General features: G+C 48.4%; 3 protein-coding genes and 1 long non-coding RNA gene across 5 annotated transcripts; 2 read left to right on the top strand and 2 right to left on the bottom strand.

The window, feature by feature from the left end:
• The first annotated feature begins 493 nt into the window (after positions 1-493).
• LOC101072285 (MAGUK p55 subfamily member 7-like) lies at positions 494-13,409 on the top strand. Of its 2 annotated transcripts, XM_029830766.1 has the most exons (19): positions 494-749; positions 1,138-1,180; positions 1,443-1,550; positions 1,779-1,856; positions 2,680-2,760; positions 3,978-4,112; positions 5,360-5,441; positions 5,521-5,606; positions 5,721-5,798; positions 6,292-6,488; positions 6,568-6,626; positions 6,749-6,760; positions 7,066-7,119; positions 8,763-8,936; positions 11,102-11,182; positions 11,259-11,352; positions 11,419-11,527; positions 12,068-12,211; positions 12,733-13,409. In XM_029830766.1, the coding sequence occupies exons 3-19, from the start codon at positions 1,458-1,460 to the stop codon at positions 12,961-12,963; spliced, it is 1,788 nt and encodes a 595-aa protein (XP_029686626.1). In that variant the 5' UTR covers positions 494-749; positions 1,138-1,180; positions 1,443-1,457; the 3' UTR covers positions 12,964-13,409. The 2 variants fall into 2 exon arrangements, with proteins under 2 accessions (XP_029686626.1, XP_029686627.1); XM_029830767.1 differs by lacking the exon at positions 6,749-6,760 and having other exon boundaries at positions 495-749.
• LOC115247885 (uncharacterized) lies at positions 7,351-8,051 on the bottom strand. Its single transcript, XR_003886951.1, has 2 exons — positions 7,929-8,051; positions 7,351-7,771 (listed from the first exon to the last, which is right to left on the bottom strand). It is a non-coding gene; the product is annotated as an uncharacterized lncRNA (long non-coding RNA).
• Positions 13,410-16,311: 2,902 nt separating the features above from the next.
• LOC101072508 (homeobox protein Mohawk-like) lies at positions 16,312-22,203 on the top strand. The gene is made up of 6 exons (XM_011616717.2): positions 16,312-16,585; positions 16,759-16,918; positions 17,013-17,166; positions 17,399-17,731; positions 21,227-21,260; positions 21,455-22,203. The coding sequence occupies exons 1-6, from the start codon at positions 16,389-16,391 to the stop codon at positions 21,819-21,821; spliced, it is 1,245 nt and encodes a 414-aa protein (XP_011615019.2). The 5' UTR covers positions 16,312-16,388; the 3' UTR covers positions 21,822-22,203.
• Positions 22,204-22,557: 354 nt separating this feature from the next.
• On the bottom strand, positions 22,558-26,198 carry LOC101072736 (ras-related protein Rab-18). The gene is made up of 7 exons (XM_003975864.3): positions 25,994-26,198; positions 25,655-25,710; positions 25,495-25,556; positions 24,673-24,745; positions 24,432-24,550; positions 24,289-24,355; positions 22,558-23,768 (listed from the first exon to the last, which is right to left on the bottom strand). The coding sequence occupies exons 1-7, from the start codon at positions 26,059-26,061 to the stop codon at positions 23,596-23,598; spliced, it is 618 nt and encodes a 205-aa protein (XP_003975913.1). The 5' UTR covers positions 26,062-26,198; the 3' UTR covers positions 22,558-23,595.
• Between the last annotated feature and the right edge of the window lie 513 nt (positions 26,199-26,711).

The following is a 26,711-nucleotide window of genomic DNA, read 5'->3' on the forward strand; positions in this document are numbered from 1 at the left end:
TTGGCCTTGATCCTATGCTCAAGGGTTCTCCAGGATCCTTCACACGACGGATTAAATCATCTGTTCCTCGGCCATTTCCTGAAAATCTTCACCATGACCATATTTCAATATTTGTGTGGTATATCTAATAAAAAGATGAAGGGACAATGTGCAAAGCGATGTCGAGCGCTAACGGAACAATGTAGTGCTTTTATTTTGAATTTTGTTTTGAATTTCCGGAGTTAGCCTAGCCGTCTGAGATAACGTGACGCAGCTGAAAAGGAAGTAAGGAACCATTAGTTCTCCAGGCCGCATCTCATTGGCTGGATATTTTTAGGACCCGCCCACGCTGCGCTGTGTATCTGGGTCGACTCGATAATCAATATTTTATTGATCATACTGATAAATTGGCCATCCTAGAGGTTAGAATGATGCCAAACGGCCACGGTGCAGGCCTATTCTGCTTTGTCAAATCCCTTTTGACCTCACGTTTTGCTATTAAAAGTGTGACCTCAGAAAAAAATGTGGTGACCCAACTTTTCAAAAACCAAAATGAAAATAGGTCCACCGATTTACCAGAAGTGGAGCTGACCAACTTTACTACATTGTATTATTGATTACCCTCATGCTTGATTTAGGTCAGACGCATTGAGCAGCTCAGAAACCCTCTGCAATCATTTGCAGTCAGGCCATTCGAGCACTGGCATAACAAGAGGACGCTGATATTCCCAAAATTTGGATATTCAGTGATACTGAATGGGCAATCTTGGGTGAGTCAAGCTTCAGTTTTGCAAGTTTGCTTATTGCTTCTAATTTAAATGTCAGGAAACATTTTAGTCTACACTGAGCTGTTTCAATTCAAAACTAAAAAACGTTTGTTACAACAAAGTGTGTTAAATTGCATCGTTTCACAGGTACTGAGGCCTATAATATGGTAAAATATTCATATTATGGGGGAAAAAACACAATTAATTGGCATGCAGTCATCTCACTTGAACGTGAGGGGGCAGTATTGGGCCGCGCGTTTTTGTGTTTCGCGTCATTTAATCCTCCATCCACCATCTGGGATGATGTAAACAAATACATGTTGGAACAGATAACCAAACATGATTTCTGGATATACCAAAGGCTTCAATGTAATTTTTTAATTATTTCCAGAGTGAGGAGAACAGAAGACGGAGTTGCGTCCAAAGCGTAGCAGGTTGGCCCGTTGTTTTTTTCCCTTCTGCACCTCTTATATCATCCCCTGATATTAAAACACTCACATCAGTGGAAAATGAAGCGCTGGTGCCATAACAGTGAAAACTTTAAAGGCTTTTCCATGCGGTATCTTTGTCATCACGCCCTCTATTTAACCTTCGAACCCTCGCTTAGAGTTCTTGACCTGTTCCTCATAACCTTTGAAGAGGGACTGTGTAACAGGTGTTGATGGAGTGTTATTAGGTGTGTCTGTGTGTGTGTAGCTGCTGTCCTCCATCATGTCGAGGAAGGAGAGTCAAATGGACAGAGAGGAGGACTACAGGTTCCTCCACAGCGTGCTGATGGAGAAGAAGCTCCATCTGCTCTTCAAGGTGACGACTCTGAGCTCCACATCTGCTCTTTTTTCTCTCCCACTAATATCAGCGTAGGAAATAATTGCGCCATCATCCGCTCGGGTTTAACTGGAAACTACTCCGACGGCAGCTACTACTCGTGTTCAAATGTTCTGGCTCGTCCCAGGCTGTTCCATAAATGATGTTTTACGATCGTGAGTTTATTAGAAGTTGCAGAAAACCTCTGTTCTGATGCTGTGCTGACAGATCCACGAGTGCCTGAGGCGTTTCGAGAAGCGGGGCCTCCTCCCGGCCCGGGAGCACGCGGCGGGCCTGGCCTCGGACGTGAGTGACCCCGTCGGAGGGCGGAGGATCCGTTGCACCGCTCCGGCCGCTTCCTCTGATAAGGAGAGGACTTCCTCGCGCCAGAGCGATGCGCATTCTTTCCGACTCTCAGAACCCTTTCGAAGCTCAGATGTTTGAAAGCAGTGAGGTCATCGAGGACGGCCCGTGTGGCCAGAACCGCTGCTAAAATCATTGTCCGCGCACCAGCCAGAGTTTCAGCATTTGTTTGTTTCCAGCGCTGTTCCTCTGCGCCTGTGGCACCACGGCGCTCCGGTCCTCGTGCCTCCTCCTGACTTTATCTTTGCATTTTCTGTGTGGTTTCCCAGTTTCCTGTTTCTGCTGTATCCCCTCCATGTTTCCATACCGTCTATCTCCCCCCCATATTCTATATTCTCTCCCACGTACTGCTCTCCTTCCCCTCACTCCCTTCGCCTCAGATTCACTTCGACAGCCTCTCCCCGCCTCCCCCCGCCTGGGTTAAATCACCAGGGCCCGCTGGTAGGGCCAAACCAGGGGCCTGTTTCCCCTCAGAGAGGCTTCTGTTTGCTCACAGTGGAAACTAATGAACCTCCACCGCGCTGCTTCGACATCTTGAAGCAGTCATTACCGCGGTTCGCTCGACGTGACGAGTGTCAGCGCTGCTCCGTTCCACAATCGCATAGTAGCCTCACACATTCAAGACCCCATTGTTAACGACAATTAAACAAAGAGAACATGGGCTAATTAGTTAGCATCGAGCTCCGTCCAAAGACAAACGCTGAATTTTCAAATATTTATTTCAACATTATACCTCTAAATGGGTCCCGTTTTCTCTCTCTCCCAGTTAGCCGAGGAGCTGACGCACCGATACTGGAGGGAGGAAGCCAGAGAACTAGCTGCCCTGATTTCTAAACCTCACTTTAAGGTGAATGATACTTCAACTTTGCACATTTTTGGACAATAAACTCAACGGATACTTTTTTTTTAACAATTCGGTTCAAGTTCTAACATCATAAGAGTCCCAAATACAGAAAATGAATGTAGACATTTGGAATTTTCTGCCCTTGACAATGATTTTGGTAGCCACCTAGCCTAGCGCCAACATTTGTAATGGAAACTTTTCGTCCAGCTTCCGGGCGCCGTTTTCCTTGATTATTCTTTGATCATCGTGAAGATTTCGAACACCTCACCTTGCACATCTGTCCTGCGGAGACGTGATGATGCTGCCGCTTATCTCATACAAAACTGATCGTGACACGCCTGTAAACATATTACACGCTGACCGTGGGTTCGATTTTTGTTCAAAAACACACACAAACACATACTTACGCAGATTAACAGCTAACATATGCACGCGTGTAGTCACCAAACGGAGCATTTCTTTCCCTCGTGTAACCACAATTTAACACGCTGATCCCGGGACAGTCGTGTTTCCTCTGTCTGGTCGCACGGACCGACAGACCGACCCACGTGTAGATGTTATTGACGTTGACTTCGGCGCGTCAGTCTGCTTAAAGCTGCTGACATCTGCGGACCGCACCTATCGACCCCCAGTTTGTGTTTATTAGCGCTCTCGTGTGTGGAGGCCCAGATTTCAATGCATGTTTCATACACACACACACACACACACGCACGCACACACACACAGAGAGAGAGCTGAAACGCCAGCAGAAAGCTACCAGCCCTGTTTGAACCGTTGTAATGACCCGTTTGTTCTTGGCTCCAGAGCAGCAGCTCACACATACTCAACACGGCCTGGCTGCAGTAACAACCTGCAAATTAGCGCTTGTGCTTTGAAAACGAACCTCCGACACGTCGGTCAGACGCTGGCGGGCTGCTAGCCGAGCAGCCGCCGAGGGACGTCTGGGCTGGCTGACGGGTGGATGAGTGGATGAGCAGACGCTCCCCCCGTCGCTTCATGAAGGAGCCGCTTGTGCGTGGGCTTGTTTATCCAGAAAACACGAACCTTCTGGGCACGACGGTCATGTCAGGTTACCGTCCAACGCTGGAAATGTGATGACATTTGCGTGTGTGAGGTCCAGCGCGCACGAGCAGAGTTCACTGGGTCATGGTGTGAGATGCAGGCTTGATACAGAGTCGTGTGTGTGGTGACCTGAACCTGACTTCCGGTCTCCATTCCAGGGTTTCCTGTCCGTGCACGACGCCGTGGCTCAGCGGGACTTTGAGCCCGCCTTACCGCCTGTGCCCGACCGCGTCCTGGAGGAGGAGGACGACTCCTTCAAACTCGTCAGCCTGGTCAAAACCAAAGAGCCGCTGGTCCGTAAACATGTGAAACGGGATTTATGTCTCTGTCGGTTTGCTGCATCAGTTCTTGGAAAGGCAGGCGGCCGCGGTTGCCAGAACTTAAGAACATTGATACCGCTTTCAAAGAATGCGATCAATCTTCTTATCTAAGCCCTGGCGAGAGAGCCAATCATCCCAATCGCCTCCCGGGGAAGGGGGTGGTGGGGAGGGGGCTCCTCTCGGGAAGAGAGACTCGAAGAGGATTTTCATGGACGCTCCCAAATTTCTCCAGTTTTCCGAATTATCGCACGTCGATCAGAGGAGCTAAGCTGTGACAGTCGAGACGGAGCCACTCTGGTGATCCGGACTGTTTTTGTTGTAAGGGTGTGGCCCCGTCCCGGCCTGGATCATCTCCCGCTCCGGATATTTGTCTTCAACTTCACTCTTTGTCTTTTTGTGCGCCTGCACGTGTTGAATCCGCCGTCCGCTCGAACAGTTCCCTAACCTCCCCTCCGGTTTTAACGCCGTTCACCTTTGATCTCTGCCGGTTTCCTTAACCCGCCGGGATAATCTGCAGAACTCCACTTTGTTCCGAGCCGTCGTTGCATCTGGAAAGTTCCTGGATTGAGTGACACTTGATCGAAAGTACAAAAGTGCACATACCTTCGCTAATGACACAAAATCCTCTAAATTTGTCCGAGGAAAGATTCATTTTATACATATACCGTAGATCAGATTCTCCATAAACATACAGATTAACGAACGCTTGTCCGGGTTCCACCTTTCCATTCTGGTCCGTAGCACCATGTTCAATATTCCCTCGCACAAAATTCCATTGAATGTTTCGGCCCTGGTTTCTTAGGAACTCTTACAAGTCAGAGAAACAGTCTGTTAAAAGACAAACTCCACACCGCGGCGTGTTTGTGTGTTTGTCCGTAATATGGAACACACTTTTGTATCCAGCCCAAAACCGGATGATCAATCCAGGACCTTACAGATTTCCAGACGGCGGGTTTCACCCACGGAGGAGCCGATAAGATTCGATTCTCTCCACGTAAAAGCATCTGTTGAACATCATGTAGATTTAGATAACCTTCTCCAGTGTGTGTGTGTGTGTGTGTGTGTGTGTGTGTGTGTGTGTGTGTGTGTGTGTGTTGCTTGAAAGCAGCTGGTCAGAAGGTCTCCTCTGAACAACCTCTGCTGGAGTAAAGCAGCTCTGGAGGAACACGATGCGTTCGCTGTCCGTGTTTGACCTCTTTATGTCCATTTGAATCCTTCAGGGGGCGACAATAAAGAGGGATAAATCCACCGGGGCCATCGTGGTGGCGAGGATCATGAGAGGAGGGCCGGCAGATAAAAGCGGTGAGCCCAGAAATGAGACTGATAGAATGACTTGATCATATTTACAGAAGCATGATGGGGGCTTTCTGACATTTGAAAGGTCTGATCCACGAAGGGGACGAGCTGAGGGAGGTGAACGGAGTCTCGCTGGAGCACAGGAAACCAAAGGAAATCCCGTCTCTTCTGGTTCGTCTCACCTCAGCTGATAACGCTCCCCGACCCCAACGAGAGTTGCAATTTAAAGGGATATCTTGAAGCTAGCGTCATCCGAATAACGAATTTGTGTTTGTTCCTGCGCAGGCTCGTTCTCAGAATGAAGTCAGGTTCACCATCGTCCCCGCCTTCTCCAAGGAGGAAATGCCGCCAAATGAGCCAAAGGTAGCGACGCCGAGCAGCCCGGTTGAGTGAAAACAGGTCACATCGGTGTCGTGTGTGTTGTATTCGCCGTTGCCGCGGTTACAGCAGCGCGTCCAGACAGTCAAGGACAGGACGCGCACCATCTTCGCAAACCTCTTCCAGATTTTTCTTGCTGTTTTAATTGGCAACGCTCGGTTTGTTGTCTCCAAGTTTACTCCCGGGCCGAACTCGGGCTTTACACAGGAAAAGCCTCATCCGCCGCAAGCCTCCACGTGAACCGTGCACGCCACTTGCATTGGATTTCAACGCTGGAAGCCGTCTGACTGAGGGAGTATTCGAAGGGGATTAAGGCAAATCGTCGTCTATGATCGTGGTCAATGCTAAAAAAATGACCCCATCACATGTGAAGAAGGACCAGATGTCCGTTGCTGGGATACGGAGAAGGCGAAGAGTGGAGCAACAGACCAAACACACGGCACTTTTTCCTTTGTTACCGGCTGTTTCCTCTCCTCAGCTGTTCGTCCGGGCGCTCTTCGACTACGACCCCGGCCAGGATCCCGCCGTCCCCTGCAAGGAAGCGGCCGTGGCCTTCAGGTGGGGCGACGTCCTCCAGATTGTCAGCGCGGAGGACGAGGCCTGGTGGCAGGCCTGTCACCAGAGAGACGGCCACAGCCGCGCGGGGCTCGTCCCCTCGACGCAGCTTCACCAGAGGTGGGCGACTCCGACCTCAACGCGGCGCCTCGGAACGTTTGCGAGGAATCACCGAGGCTTTTGTTTCTGTCTGGAACAGGAGAGTTGCGCTGCAGCGACCCAAAGCCCTCTTCAAGCCTCGCAGAGTCGAACCGCCAGGTGACGCGTCCTAACAGAAGCTTTTCACTGCTTTTCGGAGGTGGACAGGTCAGCTTTTAGGGCGGCGGCCAGCGTCCGCCGTTGCACTCATGTCTCTTTTGTTTTCTCCACATGCGCCACAGATGAGATGGAAGGTACACACACATCGTTGCACTGTCTTTGTGAGGACATTTAGAGACCCAACACACTCTCAAGCCCCTAACCCTGACTATCATGACCAAACACTTAAACCTAACCCTGACCCTGGCCCTGACCCTGGCCCTGACCCTGGCCCTGACCCTGACCCGGACCCTGACCCTGACCCGGACCCTGACCCTGACCCTGATCCAAACCCACTTCTAACCTCAACTTTAAAACCTGATCAAGCCTGATCAAGAACACTCAAACACACATTTACATTGTCAAAAGTTTCATCACGTTTTCTCTTTTTTCCATCCAGTTTGTCCAGTTGTGGAGGACGTGGACTATGGAGCTATCACTGGGATCCACATCGGTGAGACTCTTTCCACTGAAATCCCACTGATACAGGAAAAGGGATGCAGCAATGCAACAGAGTGGAATAAGCACAATCAAACAGCTTTTTTAACCCCTACCTTCCGGCCAAAGCGTCCTTTAGCAAAAGCCACAATTCAGAATTATTGATTTTACGCTGATTAGTTCTTAATTAGCTTGTTAAATCACACACAAGCTAAATTAAAAGTGAATGAACTTGACATTAGAATCATTTCCACTTTGGAAAATGTATTTAACATTAAAGTATGGAGGGAAGAAATGATCCGTTCTGTACAAACCGGTTCGGAAGACCACGCGGCTTTGTGGTTTGGAGATTTGTAGCTGTGGACCGGAGCAGCTAATGTGGTTTTTAGCTTCCGCAATTACTCCGTTTGTCCTGATCTCACTGACTGGATCTCATGCACTTGACATGTTTGTGAAATAGAGCGACACAGGATGTTATAAGCATACATGCTGACTTAAAAAAATCATCCTTTTTTTGTGCATATAAGGCAAAGTGATTAGCTCGGCCATATGCATTTAATAATCCCTCGGTTCCTTCTTATCTGGGGACGGCCTCCACCTGAGGACGTGGCTCAAGACCTGTGTTTCCTTTCTGCCTGGATTATGAATCCTCATAGATGCCGGACGACCTAATGCACAGCAATCAGAGGAGAGGGAGAGGAAATGGAAACACCGGAGGATCCGTAGTGAAAAAGGAAAAACATGGCTGCCGAGGGATTCAAGTACTAATGCGCTGATCGGTCACCGTGACGGAGACACGCAGCCAATAAAAGTGCATATTTTTACCTTAATTGACAAAACGTTGGGATGTTTCTTACTGAGACTGAAACAGAAGAAGAAAATATTAGGAGTCAACTAATAGTTACATTTTCCTGCAAAGGAAACGTACAGATGTGCTTACAGAGTGAAATTACAGCTAACGTCAAATAAATCCTGCCACCTTCGGTTTACATCACGAGAACGAGTCCAGCCCGCAGAGCCGGGCCAGACCGCAGATGTATGGCAGGCGCTGGCTGCCGGGCAGCCCACGAGCAAAGCGTGACGGACGGTGTTGTCGTCTCCCGACTGCTGTTCGGAGTCTGGGTGGCAGCTGGCAGCGCTCGTGGTTTCGCAAATTGGGTTTTGCTTTTCTGTTTTGCTTCGCTCTCTTACTGTGGCTAATTCTTTTTATGGCCACCGGTGCTAAGGGAAGCACCTTTAAATGGAACCTGGCTGTGGTTAAAACAAAAATGAAAAAGTTTAATAATAATATTCCTAAAGAACGCTCGCATAATGTCACGAAATTTCAAAGAATTAGCATCTAAAGAGCTCCAACGATTAGTGTTAAACAAAGATTGATGTGACGCTAAGCTAATACATGAAAATTCTGCCAAAAAACAAAGAAATTGATGGATCAAAAATGGTAATACCATAATAACTAAACAACTGCACACTCATTTAGAAACAAGGCTTAGTTGGGACCGACGATGGCACCTTTTGGGACTATTTGGTTTTTTTCCCCGCGCTGAACGGCGGCTAGCATGAACACAAACAGGACGCGGGGGTGACTGCAACAACTTGTTTACATTGATTTGGAGTTTTCAGCCACACACCTGACCGATCCTTCTGTCTCACACCCAGCCGGTTTACGACGGAGCTTCCGACTCGGGAGGAAGAGCAGCTGGGTCAGGGAGGCGGCGCGAGCCAAGAGGTGGAGCACGGGGGTAAATGGCTCAAATCCTCCCCCAACCTACAGAGAGGTGATCCCCTATCGGAGGGACCCCGAGGACGGGCACCGTCTGGTCGTTCTGGTCGGTGGGTATGAGCAAAAGAAACAGTGTGGGTGGAAACATCTGTGTAAAGTGTCTTGAAGACCGTCCGTCACACCCGCGGGAACGCCGGCGAGGGCCTTCTTAACACCACGTTACCCTGGATCGCCCCTCGGATTAAAGATGGAACAGGAGGGACCCAGGCAGGAGGGATGAATAATAGATGAAGGAAGAGAATCGGATCGAGCGGATCGAGAGCATGATCCTTCTCAATGTCAGCCAAGTATTTTATCATCAAACTAGAACAGCTAAGACAGCCTGGATTTAGATTTAGATGTCTTTAATTGAGTCAGAGCTTACCTTGACTCCGGTTTGCTACTTTTTTTTTCAAGCTCTCCATCGAGCAGAGATCATCATTAGGAATCTATAGCTTATTGGCAATGAGGTTTATATATGGAAAATCCTCCATCGCTAAACTGGAACCAGCTGTGTCAAATTTGGCCTCGCTGGAAATATATACAGCATTTTGTTTGTACTGTGTGTGTACTTTAAATGAAATAATAGACCTCTGTGCCTTTAGGAAAGGTTGTGGGCCCGCCAGGCCCCTCTGAGCCCTACAGATCCTGCAGTTCTTGAAAAAAATCAAAACAGGTCAGGGGAGAAAATCCGCCCAGTCTGATGAGACTCTGCTCCAGTTGTCCTGCGAAAGACATCAGCGGCGTACGAGCGCAGACTCTATAAACCTGATATTTGGTAATGTATTGAGCTCATGCAACACTGTGATGGAAAAGGCAGGTATGTCAGGAATCCGACTGTCAGGGTTCAGACGGAGCTCATTTAGCATCTGATGCAACGCCGAACCGCAGAGAGCAGCTCAGAGAATCCCAGATGCTACAGTGTGTGTGCGTGTGTGTGTGTGTGCGTGCGTGCGTGTTCATGCAGGGTCCTGACGTCTTTTACTCTCTGTGTGGGGTCAAACAATCTATTTTTTACTCATTTTCATCATATTGGGGAAACAATCCAGCTCTGCCCTCCGGTCTTGCCGTCAAGCCGCCCACCAATCAGAGGTTTCTTGGCCCAATCAGGGCCTCTCCTTTCGTCGACAACATGAAGTTAAATAAAAACATTCACGGCAACTTCCAGAGCAGCTATCGATAACTTTAAAAGCGAAGTAGGTGGAGTCCCAACGAATGGCTGTTTTTACTATTCTAGTCAGTTCAGCTTTATTCATAAAGCATCTGTTACACCAAGATTGATAGAAACTCAGAACCCGACCCCCAGAGGGAGCATGCGTGGCAGATAGAACCTCTTTGAACGGGAAGAATCCTCCAGCTGGACCAGGTGCTGCTAGGGACCCTCCCGTCATCGACTGTTCCACCGTTACGGTCCGATGATGGAAGAGTTCCCGATCGGCTGGTTCTGTTGTCAGCTACACAACAATTCCTGACCGAGCATTTCGACCACGTTTCCGCTAAATCGCAGAGTTCTGGTTCATTATGGTTTGGAACTGCGCGTGTTCCGTTTCCGCATGTGAGAGGGAGGCAGATAGCTGCGCTGCCAACATAATTACTGTGACAGCGTAGCAACGCGACAGCGTGTAGCGGTTGAGCTGGGCATTAAATTTAGTCTCTCACAAGCTGAAACCGCCTGCAACGACCAGTAAACGTTCCAAACTGGATCCAGGCGTCGCGCTCGGTGGAAACGCTCCTTTTTTTTGAGAAGTGGAAAAATAGTTAGAAGCCGAGAACTGTTGACCTCACGTGATCACAGTGATTTTTTGGGCCCCTCGACGCTAATGGCTAAGGTGAAGTTTAAGGCAACGCTTAGACATACGTTGTTAATGGAGGTCAATGCAAAGGCCTTGTGAGGGGGTGTTTCCTCTTCCGACATTAATGACACGTTTAGACTTGAATCTATGGAATTACCAGAGGGCACGGGAGCATTTACTGTCCTACAGAGAGCTACAGGGATGGAGAAAAAGAGCGGTGCCGTGTGGAGAATCATTTCCAAATCAGTATGAAATCAGAGCTCCGTCTGTCCGATTCTCTCATGCTTCCTCCCTTCTGCTCTGATGATGGAGACAGATGTGTCACCAGCTCGCTAACCTCGCTGGAGCTATTTGATCATGAGCAAAACATGAACGCACATACTGACACGGTTTGGAATGAGTTGCCCGCACGCTGAACATGGCCTATTGTACTTTATCCCAAGGGCCCGACGGCGTTGGCGTTAATGAGCTGAAGAGGAGGCTTCTAATATCCGATCCTGACCGCTATGGCGTCACCGTACCGTGTAAGACACATGTGCATTTACTTCCTGCGAGCTCGGCGGTTTCTGATCTCTTTTAAAGCCCCCTCTGTCCTTTCAGACACCACCAGAGAGAAGAGGAAGCAGGAGAGCGAAGGGGTGGATTACCATTTTTTCTCAGTGCACGCGTTTGAAGAGTACATCCTCAGTAATAGGTACGGCGCGCACCAGTATCCACCAGTTCTGCCGATTTATCATTTCATACCATCTGTTTTTAAAAGGTTTATAGAATATGGGCGATACGACGGGCACTACTACGGAACGAGCGTGGACTCCGTGCGCACGGTGATGGCCGAGGGCAAGGTGTGCCTCCTGGACGTGCACCCGAGTGTAAGCGAACAAATCGAATAAATATCTTTCGTCAAATTAATTGATCGTCCACAAGACTCTGTGAGGTTATTCTTCGCCTGCTCTTCTGAACTTTAAACCGAAGCGTTAGTGTCCGAAGACGTGCCAGCCCGACACAAACAAGCAATAAAGACCAGTCGCCATCTAGTGGTCTTGGACATACACAACGATCTTTTTCCTGTAATACCTGTTGGCTAATTTCTATGCAAAGGTCTCAATCCACGTAAAAAAAAAGAACGGAACAGCGAACAGAAGTAAGAATTTCAACTCAAGCCATTTAGTTGCGAAGCATTTACACAGACAAGCAAAAAAAAATTCTCAAACCAAGAATAGTCCAGTCCCCGCTTAACTTCTTTTCGACAAAAACCTCATTCGCTGGCAGCGTTTGTAATTTAATTTGACGTGTATTTTAAGAACGGACTCAAACTCCCCAAAAGCTTGATTGATCCAAGTTGGCTAAAATTCTTCTCAACTCTATTTTTTGCCTTTGTGAAAGTCACTCAGCCTACTCCCCTTCCGCAGAAAATAAAGCGCGTGTACTCGCTGGAGTTCATGCCGTACGTGGTGTTCGTGAAGCCGCCGCGCATCGAGGAGCTGCGGCTGACCAGACGGAGGGCAAAGTTCATCTGCGACGAGGAGGACAAGAGCGCAGTCAGGACCTTCTCAGTGAGACACTCAGAGCATGTTAGCGACACGTGTGAAGGTGTGAGGTGCTTGTTCCATGTCGTGTCCTGTCTTCCACGTGGTTGACCTGGGACTTTTTTACAAGACAAGGGGAGTTCCAGGGCTGCCGGTGGGGCGGCTGATGTTCCCAATAGAACCCACGGGTGGGACCTGTTGTCCAAAAGTTGACATTTGAGGTAATAAAAAGAAGAAAAGGGGCGGTGTGTGAGAAACAGCGGGTCGCTTTTATCACGCCCATCTGGCCTGTCCATCACTGTTTGACCTACCTGCCCATGTTGCCCTTATTAAAACCAGTGAGGTCACACATCTGCGTCCCAGTCCAGCTGCAGTGTGTTCAGCACCACAACAGGCTTACAGCACCCTTGTTGCTCCTCACTTTCTTCTTTAAGCTGCTCTTTTGTTGGGTTTCAAACAGGTTCTTGGTTTAATTCCCTACAGCAGTGAAATAAAAGAGGAACTCTATGAAAACTCATTTTAACCCTCCTGGTATGTTCTCCTGGCAGGAGGAGGACTTCGAGAACATGATCGATCTGGCTGAAACCATGGAGAACCTGTGTGGGCACCTGTTCGACAAGGTGATCGTCAATGGAGACGTCACGGCGGCGTTCAGAGAGCTGAAGGCCGACCTCCAGAGGGTCGACCAAGCCGAGGTCCAGTGGATCCCGGAAGAGTGGGTCTGTCCGCCCCCCACAAACGCCCGCAGTAGCTGCGGACAGCTGGGCGGCTGGATCTGAACCCAAGAGCTGCAGCTTTGCTTTCTGTCAGACTTTCAGTTTTCCTGTTGGCGTTTGGCAGAAATAACAACTCTCAAGACGGAGATCTGGGGGAGTGGGGGCACGCCAGAGTGCGGCCGAGTGTAATCCTCCCCTGCCAAGTTACAAACATCAGCATGGAATCGTTCTGACAGCTGCTGCATTTCAATTAACCGTAATGTACACCAGAGAAACATTATTAGGCCAAGTCAGGCAGACATCAGACTGCACAAAAACAGACCCGCCATCAAGATAACTGTCGATTTCAGCCAACATTTAGTAGCTAAGCTACCGGTTCAGTTGTCCTGGGAGCAGCTACACCTCCAGCAGTGTGATTTCTCACTCAACTAAAGTCATCATTTACGCCCAAGTTGGTGGAATCGTGCCTCCAAAGGGTGGAATATCCCATTCTGGTGAAAAGGGGGACTACCAAACACCACCACAAACCGTGGGTAGAAAACTGCCCAGACAAGAAAATCTTGTTTAAAACGATCCAATTTAGAACTTTGGTCTGTAAATTAAAAAGAAAAACAGGCGGCCCACCCCTACAGAAGTAGGAAAACCTGTTTTAACTCTCAATCCCCGACTCTTTCCTCATAGAAACCTATTTGTTGATAAGTAAAGGTTTGAATTTGTGCATTTTTTAATCCTCCTACGCGCCGACTCCCCCGTCACGCCCCATTTAACCGTGACAGGAAGTTTGTGTAGCGCAAATGTGTTGAGACAATTAAAAAACAATCGACATTAGTGACGCTCCATTAAGGAATACTCGTATTTGATCGCAGACTCCGCTCCTCTTCCTCTCTCCCCTCCTGTCCACGGCCACATTCCTTGACTTTCCCGCAGTTTCCTTCCGCCTATGCGGATGCTGTGCTCAATTTGGTGTGACGGGGTGTTAATGTGTCCATCATGTCATGTTTTGGGAGGAAGAATGTTGGGCGAGAGGGGGGCACTAATGGCTTTCTGGAGACTTTGCAGAGAGAGTTATGAGGGCATAAAAGCGTGAAGAGCCAACGAGGCTGCTGGGTAAAGCTGCGAGGATGAGGAGCACGCCATTTGCTTCATATTTAACTTTGGCAGGATCGCCTTCTGTGTCAAACACCCCCTCGTATGTCGGGCGGACGGCGGCACGGATGAGTGAGGATGCGCTCATCGGCCTGTTTACATACTTCTTGATTACCAAAACACTCAAACCACGCTGCCAGAGCGCCGTAGCACTTCTTCCAGGCCCCCAGCCAAACCCCAGCCAAAATGTGGCCGTATAATTTCATCACGCCGCTGACAGTCTGCAGGCGCCCCTCTGAGATCACCACGGTGTCATTTAAGACCCCGCAGCGATCCAATGAAAACCCGCCGCCTCGCGTTCGGCGGCGGCGCCCACTTCAAACGCCGCGCGGGGAGATGATGTCAAGTTTTCTTGGTTAATTTGTCTCAATCGTGTAAGTGACTTCTCAGACTGAGCAAAAATAAACAAAGCTGATCTCAAATAATATTCATACTTGTGTTCGAGCAGCAGAAATGGGGGGGGGGGGGGGGGGTCCTATGGTTGTAATGTAAAATACTCTAAAGCGAAGACTATTCTAGTCACACCATTAGCCATTTAGACTCATTGGGACAGGTCAGGTCCAATAAAACTTTTTAAACCTCCACTTTCATATTTTGTCTCTCCAGACATGATAATGCTCATGCAGAACTTCACAATATGTGTCTAACCTTCTAGCATACACTCAAAAAAAACCTAAAACTGAAGAAGAAAGGTGATTATAACAACGGTTTTGTCAAATTATTCAGTAGAAACAAATGAAAGAATGAATTTTTCACTTGTGAGAGCCTCACACAGATGTGTCCTGAAACTATCCAAACAGTAGAGAGATATATGTCCTTCTGCGGCGGCTTTACTGGTCTCCTGGCTAGCATGCGTAGGTGTGTTGTAGCTAATATCAACACCGGAGCCGCGGCAGCAAATGGCCTGTGGTAGCATGTAGCAATCTCCGACTGTTGTTGAGGAATGTAAAGCAGGAATTTACTGCACCTAACGGAGACGCTTCTGCTCCATGTGCTTTTCAGCTCTGTGGCTTCGGACTCCGCTGCCCTGCCAGTGCCGCCCCGTTACGAGCGGGGGCGAGAATTATGAAGTCCTTTAATACGTTTAGCACCTGAACAAGTGCAACCCGGATCAAAGCCGTGACCTTCAAAAAGATCCACGGAAGAGCAGGAAAAAAAACTGCTGAAAGGTTATTAAATGACCAGCAGGTGGTGGACTCATCACGGCGGATCGACCTTACGTAAGAAAGATTGCGGTCGACAGCTTAAAACCGAATATTGCGTATTTGCAGAGCAGGACCTCTGTTGACATGATGTTGCGTCGCGTTACCAGTGTCAAGAAACCCACAGGTCAGCATGATGAGCCATTAAGGCTAAAGCTAACGTCAGCATTAGCTGCCCACTGCAGGTCACATGACTCGGGATCTTCTGCAACCTTCAGCTCCAAACTGCCCCAGAGGCCGTCGTACGTAGAAGCTAAGCGGACCGAGAATAGACGAGGGTGGACGTGGTGCACAGAAAGATGACATTGTTTGCAACAGAATGGCAATTATCTCATTTCTGCATGTTGCTTTTAGCGTGCACCTTCAGTGGTCCCCGCAGATGGTTTCGTTTACCCTCGGCAGCACGTTTAATCGGTTCAGATTGGGTCTATTTTAGTTTTAGATGCAGTGAGGTTAAACAGACGAAAGGCTGTTTTGTATTTATAGCCGATCGGTGGTATGGACAGGCTGCAACATCTGCATAAACACAATTATTGTTGGTTTGGACTTAAAGACTTGGTGGCTCAACGCCGGGTCGTCACAGAGCAAAACATAGACCGTAACATGATTTCCATAACTTGTGCAGCGTTGTAACACTTATCCCTGCAGGATTTCTGCTTGTAGTTGAGGAAAACATCTGTAAAGAGCGGAGTTTTGTCATCTTTACGACTCTTTCCACCGTCTGAGGGTTCTGCTGGCTCATGCCACCCGTGCAATTAGCCTCATAAATTACTCTAATAAAACATAAAGGATTCGTATAGCTTCTACAAAAACACCAGGACTGGCTGTATCAACACCAGACAAAAACACGGTGGATGTAATGACCCCTCTCGCTGGTGTGGTGTTCTTGCTCTGAGTCCATCCAGACGTGCGATTGGCCGATTCAGGAGCCAATGAGCAGCGAAGGAGCAGGTTATTTGAACTCTCCTCGCAGAGAGCGGCTTAAACCAGAAAACATCCTCTGACTCCTCAAACATCTCGCTCCTAAGGCTTTTACATCTTCATCAGCAGAAGAGGAGGAGGAGGAGGAGCGCGGCACATTACTTCTGCAACATCTGGAATGGGAACCAGCTGCTTTGATTCCCATCTGGAGGGCTACTGATGCACCTGTGTTTGACTATAGACGGAGCTGCTGCCATGAGTTCTGACACGCAGATTTGTTTGGGGAACGGCGGGCGAGCCGAGCCGGACTGTGGAGATTTACCTCGGAGCGGTTTAGCGGACAGGGAGGACGCGGAGCTGCTGCGCTGCCGGGACGCGACAGAAATCAGCGCTCCTTTTAAATTCAGGAGATACGGGTATGCCTTTTTTTTAAATACTCTGAGCTCTGGATGCAGGTGCAACTTAAAAGAATATACTTACTTTCTGAAATCTGAAAGAAATAATCAGGGATCATCTGTCAAGTGTGGTAGTTTAGGAGGAAGGAGGGGGGGTCCTCATCAATCTATCAGTCACCCTTTGCTCCATCCAGGCCTCGTCTGGGTGGCGTCAAAGTCCGCCACAAGAGACAGGTGCTGCAGGACATGGCCCGGCCACTCAAACACTGGCTGTACAAACACCGGGACAACCCCTACCCCACCAAGACGGAGAAGGTCCTCCTGGCTCTGGGCTCGCACATGACGCTCGTCCAGGTAAGTGACGACCTGGACGCGCTTGGGTGGACCTCTCTGCTTGACCCGCTTGATGACGGCTCAAGTTGTCTGAGAATTCGGTGCCTCTGTGCAGGTTTCTAACTGGTTCGCCAACGCCCGGCGGCGGCTGAAGAACACGGTGAGGCAGCCGGACCTGAGCTGGGCCCTGAGGATCAAACTGTACAACAAATACATCCAGGGGAACGCCGAGCGGCTGAGCGTGTGCAGTGACGACACAGACTCAGACGGTAGGGTCTTACTGGCAATCTAACCTCTCGGGCAGTGAAGCTCGGTCGGGTGGCCCTCAAACCCCCCCCATGACCTCCGGCCAAGCAGATAACACTGATATTACCCCTCTGTTGTCACTTTTTGTGACGCACAGGCTGATGGGAACATTTTGTTACCGTCGTCGGTGCCACAAACACGTTTTTTAGTTGACTGAATCTGCCCTAAATCACGGTGCAATTTCCTGTGTGGCAGAGGAAGAGTGTCCCGTCCAGGAGGCCATCGGCCAGTCAGATTTTGCCAGGTCATCTCACAAAAGCGTCCTGCAGAAGAAGGACAGCGTTCTTGCCATGGCCGACTCGGGCAACAGCGACGACGCCGCGTCGCCGCCCTCCAAGTACAAGAGCAGCCTGCTGAACCGATACCTGAATGACACGTTGCGACACATGATAGCGGCCGAGGCCTCGCCCTCAGCCTCGGCCCGGAAGAGGAGGAGCCACTCGGAATCTTTCAGCTCCGGCGAGGACCGAGACGTCGTGTCCCCAGCGTCGTCCTACGAAACTGAGGCCAATTTTGTCTACCAGATGGGTAAGAGGTGTCTTTTTGTGGCTTGGTTTGTCCTGGATGAGGAAAAGTGACACTTTTCCAAGGCTCTTAAAGCTCAGTTAAAGAAAAGCATGGCTGACAGAATCCTCTTGGCTCCTCAGAGATCCAGAACACATTTTTATCCTTCTCCTTAAAAGTCAGGAGCTCCGAGAGACTCAGTAATAAAGTTAAAGCTAAATCGGAATAAGGCCCAACACCCTGTAGGCCGCGTCCCTCAAAGCCACTCAAGAAACGAGCCAAAGCCTTTACAATCTAATAAAGACTCTCGCAGATGCTGAAATCCCTCATTTTAAAACTGGATGCCGTTCACGCTGGCCGCCGCTCCGCGCTTTTCCACACACTTCCATGTGCCATTCATTCCGCTATGGTTTCTCACCCCTGGAAATGTCCAGCTTGGTCTCAAGGACAATTACAGAATGTCTGAGACTTTATTCTTCCCGAGGTGAGAGGTGGAAACCTCGGTCGAAGAGGCCGTCAGAGCCGCCACTCAGCCTCGACACAACGCAGAGCCCAAAAATCCTCCCGGTGGTCATCTCGCCGGGCCGTGAGACAACCCAGACCCGGGGCGCTAACATCCATTTGACTTTTCCCCGGCATCGATTGGGAGAGCTGCCTTAACTTTTGGCAGCCAGTTTTTCCCCCAAGTGACACTCAGCCGCTCAGCATCGATCTAAATCTACATCACATTCCGACAGCTCCGAGGAGTCTGTAGCAATTTCAGGCGATGGCGTTCGTCACACGTCTCGCGGTGAAATCCAAACGCGCGCTAACTTCCGTTACATCATTTCGCAGCCGCTCTCCTGGCAGCCGTCAAACCTGGTTTCTGTCTACAGCCATTAAAAGATCGGCTTTTTTTATCCTGCCAGAGAAATGTGCTTTAACTCGGCACAAGTACAATTCCTAATGTCAGTGAGGTGTGAAGCGCCAAAAGGGTGATAAAACAAAGAAGCTGACAGCAAAGTGGAACAAATATAGCGCAAGTCAACAACACAAACGACTATTTATTCAAAATAAAACATATATATTCTTCCTTCTTCTTTTTACTGTCTTAGTACTAACATGTTTTTGATTGCATATTTATTTCAATGTTTATGTAAATATCAAGATGGGTCCCCCTCCATGCTGTATGCTAGCATGTATGCTAGTCTCTACAGTAGCCCAGAATCTAAAGCTTTAATTCTTAAAATCTCTATCGCCTCCACTAAGGATTCCTTTTTTTGGATTTTATTCAAGAGTTAGACCACAGGATTGATCCCATTTCTGCATTTAGATATGAAGCTAATGTAAGCTAATGTGCACGTAGAGAGTTTGACAAAAGTGCTACTTTATAGACTCCCTCTTAACTGAAAAATCAAATAATTGAAATTGATGTTATCTTGTTTTTCCTGGTTTTGGATGAGGTTATTTTTGGCTGAATTATCTTTTTCTTCTTCTGATTCTTGTTCAGGTCATGCTAATCTAATAATCAAAGTTATTCTGAAAATGAGATATTTTTTAAATATTTGAACTGGCTGGAAACATTAGTGTGGGCTAGCGGTCATTTTAAGCGTATTTGCAACTCTGTTCACAGTTCCCGTGTGGCAGAGAAGTGGAACGTGATGGTGCCAGAATCTGGACAGGCCGTAATATCATTAACGCGTTTATACTCAACCCAGGAGATGACTAAAACTTTCACCAAATTTCAGCTAACGCACTTATAAACAACGCTACTTGAAACACATTCAACATGTCAGGCTGTAAAAACAGGACTTTTACGTTTGTGCTGTTATTATTTACAGTCGGCTTAGCTGATCTAAATTCTACAACACCTCAGTTTCACCTTAAAGAGCCAAGACAGCCGTAAATAACGTAACCAAGGCAACAAAATGTAGCTACACTTTACATTTGAAAACACACAGGAATGCTGCTCCTTTTCAAACAAATCCACACTGAGGAAATAATTCCGAGTCGACCATTTTCCAGTAAGCGGCAATCTCTGGATCATTTGTGCGGGAAAACCTCCAAGACGTGTTAGCTCACGCAGACATTATTTCATCAGACAAGTTGCATAAAACTACATCTATTATAAAAAGCTCAAATTTTTTTACACTACTTCTAGGGTTTTAAGATATTTATCTTTATTGTTAGTCACCAAATGTATGAAAAACATAAGGAAAAAGCTGTACCGAGTACCATTTCCAACGCATCCTGATTCATTATTTAAAGTATTTGAATGTTTAAAGCCCCGCCCACAAACTTCCACACTTTAGGAAAACAAAATATTTTTAGAATTTATGAGGAGGGTAGAACTAAAGAATAATCTCAAAATTTCCATAATCTCAATTCATGGGGTTTTTTTTAGAATTTTTGGGACTATAAAAATGTACCTTTAAACAGTAATTAACATGATACAGGCCATTTTTTGACAACAATTATTTGCTTAGAAACTTCCATCAAAACAAAAAAAGGCCATAAAAAGCTACTTCTAAACATGCTTGTGCCAATATAATAAATCTCTATTGCTTATGCTAAACGGAAGCTACAAGCTGATTTGTTGGTATTAACTTTAGCATTCAACAATCATGAAAATCTAACAGATTTGTGGTGTGACCTAAAAGCCGACTGCGTTGTTGCTTCCACCCAGAAGTGAAAAAATAAAAACGGCCTGTCCATCAATACAACACCCGAGGCCTTTCATTAGCTAACCGGGCTAAAGCTAAAGACAGAAATGCTCGGGGACATTCGGTAGCGAGCAAAGCGCAAAACCCAAAGATTTATTGTCGGTAAGTAGTTGCTCTTGGCGCCGCCCGCGAGCAGACGCTGGAGACGGCCCCTTAGCATTGAAAGATTTCGAGTCGTGCCTCCAATTTCCTCCGAAGAAAGATGGAGCGGCGAAAACAGGGCAATATTCTCAAACAGAGAATGGAAAATATGTTGGACAAATCATGCGCTCTCGTGCACGGGCCGCCAACAGAAGTCAAACGCGCTGTAATATCTCCCCCGGGTGGGGGTGGGGGGAGGGGGGGCTAGCGCCGGCTGCTAAGTCCATTGACATCGTGACATCACGATCAATCCTTCTCCCTTCAAGAATTAAATTCGGAGACTCTTAAACGACACATCGAGGACTAAACACCAACGGCAGTCGGTCCCAAATACATGTTGCAGATATCAGATCCAACTCCCACTCCAAAGGGGGGGAGGGGGGGGGGGTCAGGCCATTGAACTCCCACCGAGCCGAACATTTCTGGTCCTGCAAAACGCATCCAGACAAAGGCTAACATTTCTATCGGGAGGCCCAGACACCCTGGAAGCGCCCACGACCCGCAGACCCCTGTAAACCCTCACGCACACACGCTAGGAATTAATCCAAATCGCTCCCACATGCTCATAAATCCCAGCATCGGTTTATTAATATGAATATTGCGTTTGCGGCTGCGCTGCCGTCACGTAAACAGATTCCTGGCACGCCGTGGTGAGTCTTTGTCTTTTCTCTTGCAGACACAACAGACTATACTTCAATTCGATGTGACAGGTAATTCGCAGCCTTCACTCACATCAGCTGTTTGCACTTTGCAGCTTCTCCTCCCCCTCCACCTCCACTTGGAGGCTGCCGTGGAAACATTAGCTCCATCTGCTTAGTTTTGAGCCTGCGCCGAGGGGCGATGTCTGCTTTAGATTTTAAAAACGCCGCCCCGGCGCATGATGGGTCGTCTGTGTTGTCCACAGGGAGCGGCAGCAGCCGAGACGGGTCCACCAGGGCTGGAGGGAGATCCACGCTGCCGTCGCTCTGACCAACCTGGCCCAGGGGCAGAGCTGCACGCCGGAGCAGAGCGGCATGGTCCGGCCCGGCGCCGCCGCCGCCGGCCAGAGGCACACCAGGGAGCCGCTGGCGCTCAGCAGGAGGGCTTTGATCAACAGGATGTGTGTGACAGGACCTACCTGTGCTCTGAGGCAGAGCTGCACCGTGAGGCCCGCTCTGGCCAGCAGAATCATCCAGAAGTCCTCTCACATCTCCGAGGTCCAGACTGTTAACGTGGCCCTGGCCGGGGGGGTCTCGGCGCCCGGCATCCGGGCCGAGCTCATCCTTCCTTAGCCTACAGGACTTCCAGATGCCCGACAGTCTTGGAATTGTACAATTATAATTTTATTTTTTTGTTTGTTTGTTTAACCTTTATTAACCAAGAGCCTCCAAGGGCAGAGATCCAAGGACGAAGCACCACGGGGGGGGGGGGGGGGGACTCAAACCCACAACCTTCAGACTGTGACGCAACAGTAGCGAACTTTTGCATGGCATTAGCACGCGGGACCTCTGGCCCGTAGACAGTTTCTGTTTCGACGTATTATTGCCCGTTGTTGCAGTAAGTTACTCGACCTCCCCTGAGACGCGGATTATCCCCCGGGGGAAAAGTCCCACAGCAGCTATATGAATAAAACCAAATGTGAAACCAGGAGATCGATCGTTTGCTTTGACCCGAGCGGAAAGATGCGGAGCTGCGCTTGAAATTTGGGGTTGAGGGTGCCGGAAGGTCCCAGCTAAGATTGGATCAGTGCTAACAGCGCGTTCTGCTGCCCTCTACTGGCCGGAAAATGGTTTCAACAAGTCCAAGGAGGTTTCTTGACCAACTGTTTAATATAATTTAATTAAAAAAAATGGAACTGATGGCATAATGACGTGACATTTGCCTGTAGAACTAAATAAAAACAAATTTCTTTTTTTTTTAAATGTGAATATTGTCACCACCAGGCCGTTAAACAGCCTTTTTAGGTCCAGAAACATCCCGACGAGCATCTCGTTCGCTCTCGGGAACATTCAGACACTTGTTATCAGGTTACTCTGGGACAGTTTTTAATAAAACCCACATGGTTACCAGGACTTTTTCTTTTTTCCACTTTGAGTTCCCGTTCAGCCTTTTGACATTTTGAGCAAATGATGCTTTCAGCAGACGTCAGCGTCACGGAAAAGACGGCCCCTCTCCCTTTTCCACTGTGAACCTGCTTCTGATTAAGTGAACTCACACACGGGACGGACACTAAATGGAACAACGCTGTCGGACGTGCACGTCCTTTATTTCAGTATGAGATGACAGAGGCGGCGAGCGTGGCAAACGCCATGCGGCGCCGGGCTGGCGTTGGTTTATATGACTCAAACAGACGACACGAGGGAGAAGCACGGGCATCCGGAGAGGTCAGAACAGGTTTACATACAGAAAATAGGTCCGACAGTCAGACGTGACACAAGATTAATACTTTCGCTACATCAAGGTCATACAATCACATGACCGTCACGAAAACCAGTAAAAGCGCCGTTTTTTTGTAGTTTTTCTAACCTCTAAATAGCGTAAATATTGCCGTCATGGTCCAGATCTGACAGAGAAGAAAGATGGAGCCCTAAATTTAGTCTTTTTAAAGTGGAAAATAAAGGAAAGGTTTGAAGCGTCAGGAGCAGGGAGGCCTGGTGGGATGGCGTAGATGTGGTGTTCACATGATGGCGCCGGCCAACGTTCCACATGATGAGAAATGGAGCCGGTAAACATGCTCGGTTTGAGGTTTTGGATTGGAACTTTGCAGCCGCTTGTGCTGATTATAATACATGATTTGGAGTCATATCTGGCCAGAGTCATGTGACGCTATCGCCGCCTCCCTCTCTAAAACACTTCTGGGCGTTCCTCTTGTCCGAGCAGAGCGGTGGCGAGTGGCAGGTGAGTTGTGAAGGAGGTGTGCAAACAAAGCAAAGTCTGGGCGGAGCAGCAGAACCATCCCGACGGGCTCTTCTCCTCAGAGCTCCGGTCCGGTCCCGCCGCTCCCTCTTTCGCCGTGGTCCTTTCCATTCCTGGCCCGGGGTTACTTCTGTCAGGTTGCTGGGAGTCTCAGGGTATGGAGCAGTAACCGCCGCAGGCACGGCCGCCGCCCTGCTGCTGCTCGCCCAGCTGGAGCCTCTGGCCCGTGTTGTCGCTCTCCCACAGTCCCGGGGTCTGGAGGATCTTCTCCACCAGCTCCTCAAAGGCACATTGGACGCCGTCTTTGGTCTTTGCGCTGGCCTCTGAACGAAATCAGGCGGATTGGTGGATTTAAAATTTAAAAAAAAAGGGAAGGTTGAGGTGTTCACAGTTCCTCAAAGACACGAGGGGACGTCCCACAGAGCAGAGACGTCCTCACGTCTGATTAAACCCACATCTTTTTCTTGGATCCCCCGTCCCCTCTCAAAGCCGCTTAATTAAAACGGTTTTAAAATGGAAACTCCACAGGAACGTTAACCTAATTTCCCAGACGGGCAGATGTGAATCAGGAACACGTGCGGACGAGGATCCGGTAAAACGGAGCGCCGCCAGATTTTAATCATAACGCAGCTGCGTCTTCCATCGCGGCTCCAAAGCCAAAAACAGTCAACGTAAACAAGGCAACAAACCCGAACCGAGCGCCCGGTGCGCCGAGGGACGTCTCGGCTGCTTCCAGCCCCACAATTAGAGCTCCGACATCTGAAGGAAACGTGGTAGCAGCTCCGCGTTCCATTTGATGGCTGCGTGACTCTAAATGAGCATGTCTGATTCGACTATACGTACCAATAAAAAGCATCGAGTGTTTCCTGGCAAACTTCAGCCCCTCGTTTCTGTCCACTTCACGGTCATCCTGAAAGCAGAAGCAGACGTCCCGGGGTTCAGAACCTCCAAAAACACAGAGCGAGCGTCGTTCCGGGGGCTCGAACCTTGTCGATTTTGTTCCCCACGAGCATTTTCACGAGGTCCATCCGAGTGGTGTAGGTCTCCAGCTCGTTCAGCCAGTTCTCCAGCTTCACAAAAGTGTCGCGCCTGGAGACGTCGTACACTGTCGGCACAAACAGAAGCGTTCGCGCGCGCGTGTACGAGCGTGGTGAACAGAAATCGGGCTCTGCGTGTGGAGCCAAATGCGTGGTGGCGGTGTTTTCGCTGCACGGCGTCAATATTTACCCAGAATGACGCCCTGGGCGCCACGGTAGTAGCTGGGCGTCAGGGTGCGAAATCTTTCCTGCCCCGCCGTGTCCTGCGCAGGCAAATGTATTGGGATCAAGAACGATACGCAGGGAGAACGATACGCACGGAGAACGATACGCACGGTTGCCCGTATGGGCCTCGCAACAGGCCTGGCCGGGTCGTGCTTATGGACTTTGTTTGTCATCGGGATTATGCAGAAGATTAGCAGTGATGATAAGTTTTTTCCAGAGTTTCAGAGCTTGGCCCAGCGTAGGAGTTATTAAATGCTGGAGTCAAACTGGATCCCATAACTGGACCCAGGAATCTTTTATTGAGAAATGTCACTCCGTGATTTGCAATGAGACCTGACAAGCGGCAGAGCGAGCCATATCTGCGCCGCACGTCCACCCAGGCGAACGCCCCGCCAGCGTCAGATTTGTTCATATTTCTGATAGCTCACAGTCAGAAGACATTAAAAGATAAAAATGACCATTACCAGATCTCCAACCACTGTTGATATCAATATATAAAAGGATTACATTTAGACAATCAAGAGTTCAGCCTGAGGGGAAGATACTCTCCAGATACCGATACTACAAATAAGGATCATGAGGAAAGTCATTAAAAAATAAAAAGCAAGGTTGAGAGCAATAAATTCAAATAAGAATGCTGGTGTGTCTGCATTTCTTTAAATATATTAAATTATTAAAAACACGCAACAGTTTGCAACTGCGCAATGTCGCCACCATGTGGAGAAAAGCGAACAGCTCCTCGTGTTTTTCATGCGTGAAAATGGCGTGAAAATGGCTTTAGTCTTACCCAAATGGCGAGCTTGGCTCTGTTACCATCGATTGCAAGTGTCTTTACTTTGAAATCCACACCTGGAACAGAATAAAAGATGGCAGAACAGTTATTTCATCTTAAAGTTTTATTTTCAGCCTGTACTATAGTTGGATAAATAAAAATGCTTTTGTGAGACCTATTGTGGCTGCCAGCTCTGGATCGAAAGTGTCGTCTGTGAACCTCAGCAGGAGACTGGAGAAGGAAGGAAATATGATATAGAAAAAAGGAGGAGATACAGAACAAAAGGCTGTTTTAAGCCTTCAGCCATAACCGCAACAACAAGTCTAGTGGTGACAAACAAGCATTGAAACCATTCCATAACTCCAATAAAGTTTAGGTCAATAATTTTAATCCCTTTAAACATGTTGTCAGCTTTTTGACATTAATTTAGCGTCTGTTTCCACAGCTGTCGAAACAGCAAAACATGTTTACATTAACAGGCTAGCTGCGTAGCTGGCTAAAACCGAGGACAAACCTGGACTTCCCGACTCCGCTTTCACCAATTATCAACAACTTGAGAGTCGTCAGCACGTCTTCGTCCATATTCCTCCCGTGGGATGTCTGACTCGAACCCGAAGACGCTTTTATCGACAAGTCTTCCTAGTTTTTTCGGCTACAGACGGCTAGCGAGTCAATGACAGTTGGTTTCTCAGACCACTTCCGATCACGTGGCTCGTGACGTCGCCGGGCGTGAATATTTAAATAGCGGAGCTCAAGTCGGGATGGGACACAATAAAATAACATCGTAATATTAATACCATTTGGCTGCTACTTTAACCTGTTATGTATTTAATTTGAATATATACACTTTCTAGCGTATAGAAAAAAGATTGCGGATGCAAAAGGATGCATTGATTGCTGTCCAAAGGTTAATAGCCATCCATTTATTTTAAAACTCTTAGGTAGGTTTAGTTGGATATTTTATTCTTCACGTACACATTCTTTATTCTTTCCCTGTAAGACAAAGATTCTTTCTCTTCTGTAACGTTATTGGAGCTCAGAGAAAAGTGTACATAGAGCTATTGTGAGGGGGCAGGTAGAACATGTGAATGGGCCAAACATCACATTATAATGCATCTTTGTTCTGCGTCTCTGCTTCTCCTCCACCCCAGGGAAGACGCTAAATTTTAACATTAACTGAACCGTGAAGAGGAATTACCAGAGGGTGCTGAGCACCGGGCCGTGCTCCACCT

The sequence above is a fragment of the Takifugu rubripes genome, chromosome 22 (genome assembly GCF_901000725.2).
Source record: "Takifugu rubripes chromosome 22, fTakRub1.2, whole genome shotgun sequence".
NCBI classification, from domain to species: Eukaryota; Metazoa; Chordata; class Actinopteri; order Tetraodontiformes; family Tetraodontidae; genus Takifugu; species Takifugu rubripes.

What these genes read in the sequence shown, in the direction of transcription:
- LOC101072285 (XM_029830766.1), top strand. Translation starts at nt 1,458, where the DNA reads ATGTCGAGGAAGGAGAGTCAAATGGACAGAGAGGAGGACTACAGGTTC. An exon ending in TTTCTAAACCTCACTTTAAG is followed by an intron (nt 2,761 to 3,977) that starts GTGAATGATACT and finishes TCTCCATTCCAG; the next exon opens with GGTTTCCTGTCCGTGCACGA. An exon ending in AGGAAATCCCGTCTCTTCTG is followed by an intron (nt 5,607 to 5,720) that starts GTTCGTCTCACC and finishes GTTCCTGCGCAG; the next exon opens with GCTCGTTCTCAGAATGAAGT.
- LOC101072508 (XM_011616717.2), top strand. Translation starts at nt 16,389, where the DNA reads ATGCACCTGTGTTTGACTATAGACGGAGCTGCTGCCATGAGTTCTGAC. An exon ending in CGCACATGACGCTCGTCCAG is followed by an intron (nt 16,919 to 17,012) that starts GTAAGTGACGAC and finishes GCCTCTGTGCAG; the next exon opens with GTTTCTAACTGGTTCGCCAA. An exon ending in CAATTTTGTCTACCAGATGG is followed by an intron (nt 17,732 to 21,226) that starts GTAAGAGGTGTC and finishes TTTCTCTTGCAG; the next exon opens with ACACAACAGACTATACTTCA.
- LOC101072736 (XM_003975864.3), bottom strand. Translation starts at nt 26,061, where the DNA reads ATGGACGAAGACGTGCTGACGACTCTCAAGTTGTTGATAATTGGTGAA. An exon ending in AGAGCTGGCAGCCACAATAG is followed by an intron (nt 25,557 to 25,654) that starts GTCTCACAAAAG and finishes ATTCTGTTCCAG; the next exon opens with GTGTGGATTTCAAAGTAAAG. An exon ending in ACACTCGATGCTTTTTATTG is followed by an intron (nt 23,769 to 24,288) that starts GTACGTATAGTC and finishes GATTTCGTTCAG; the next exon opens with AGGCCAGCGCAAAGACCAAA.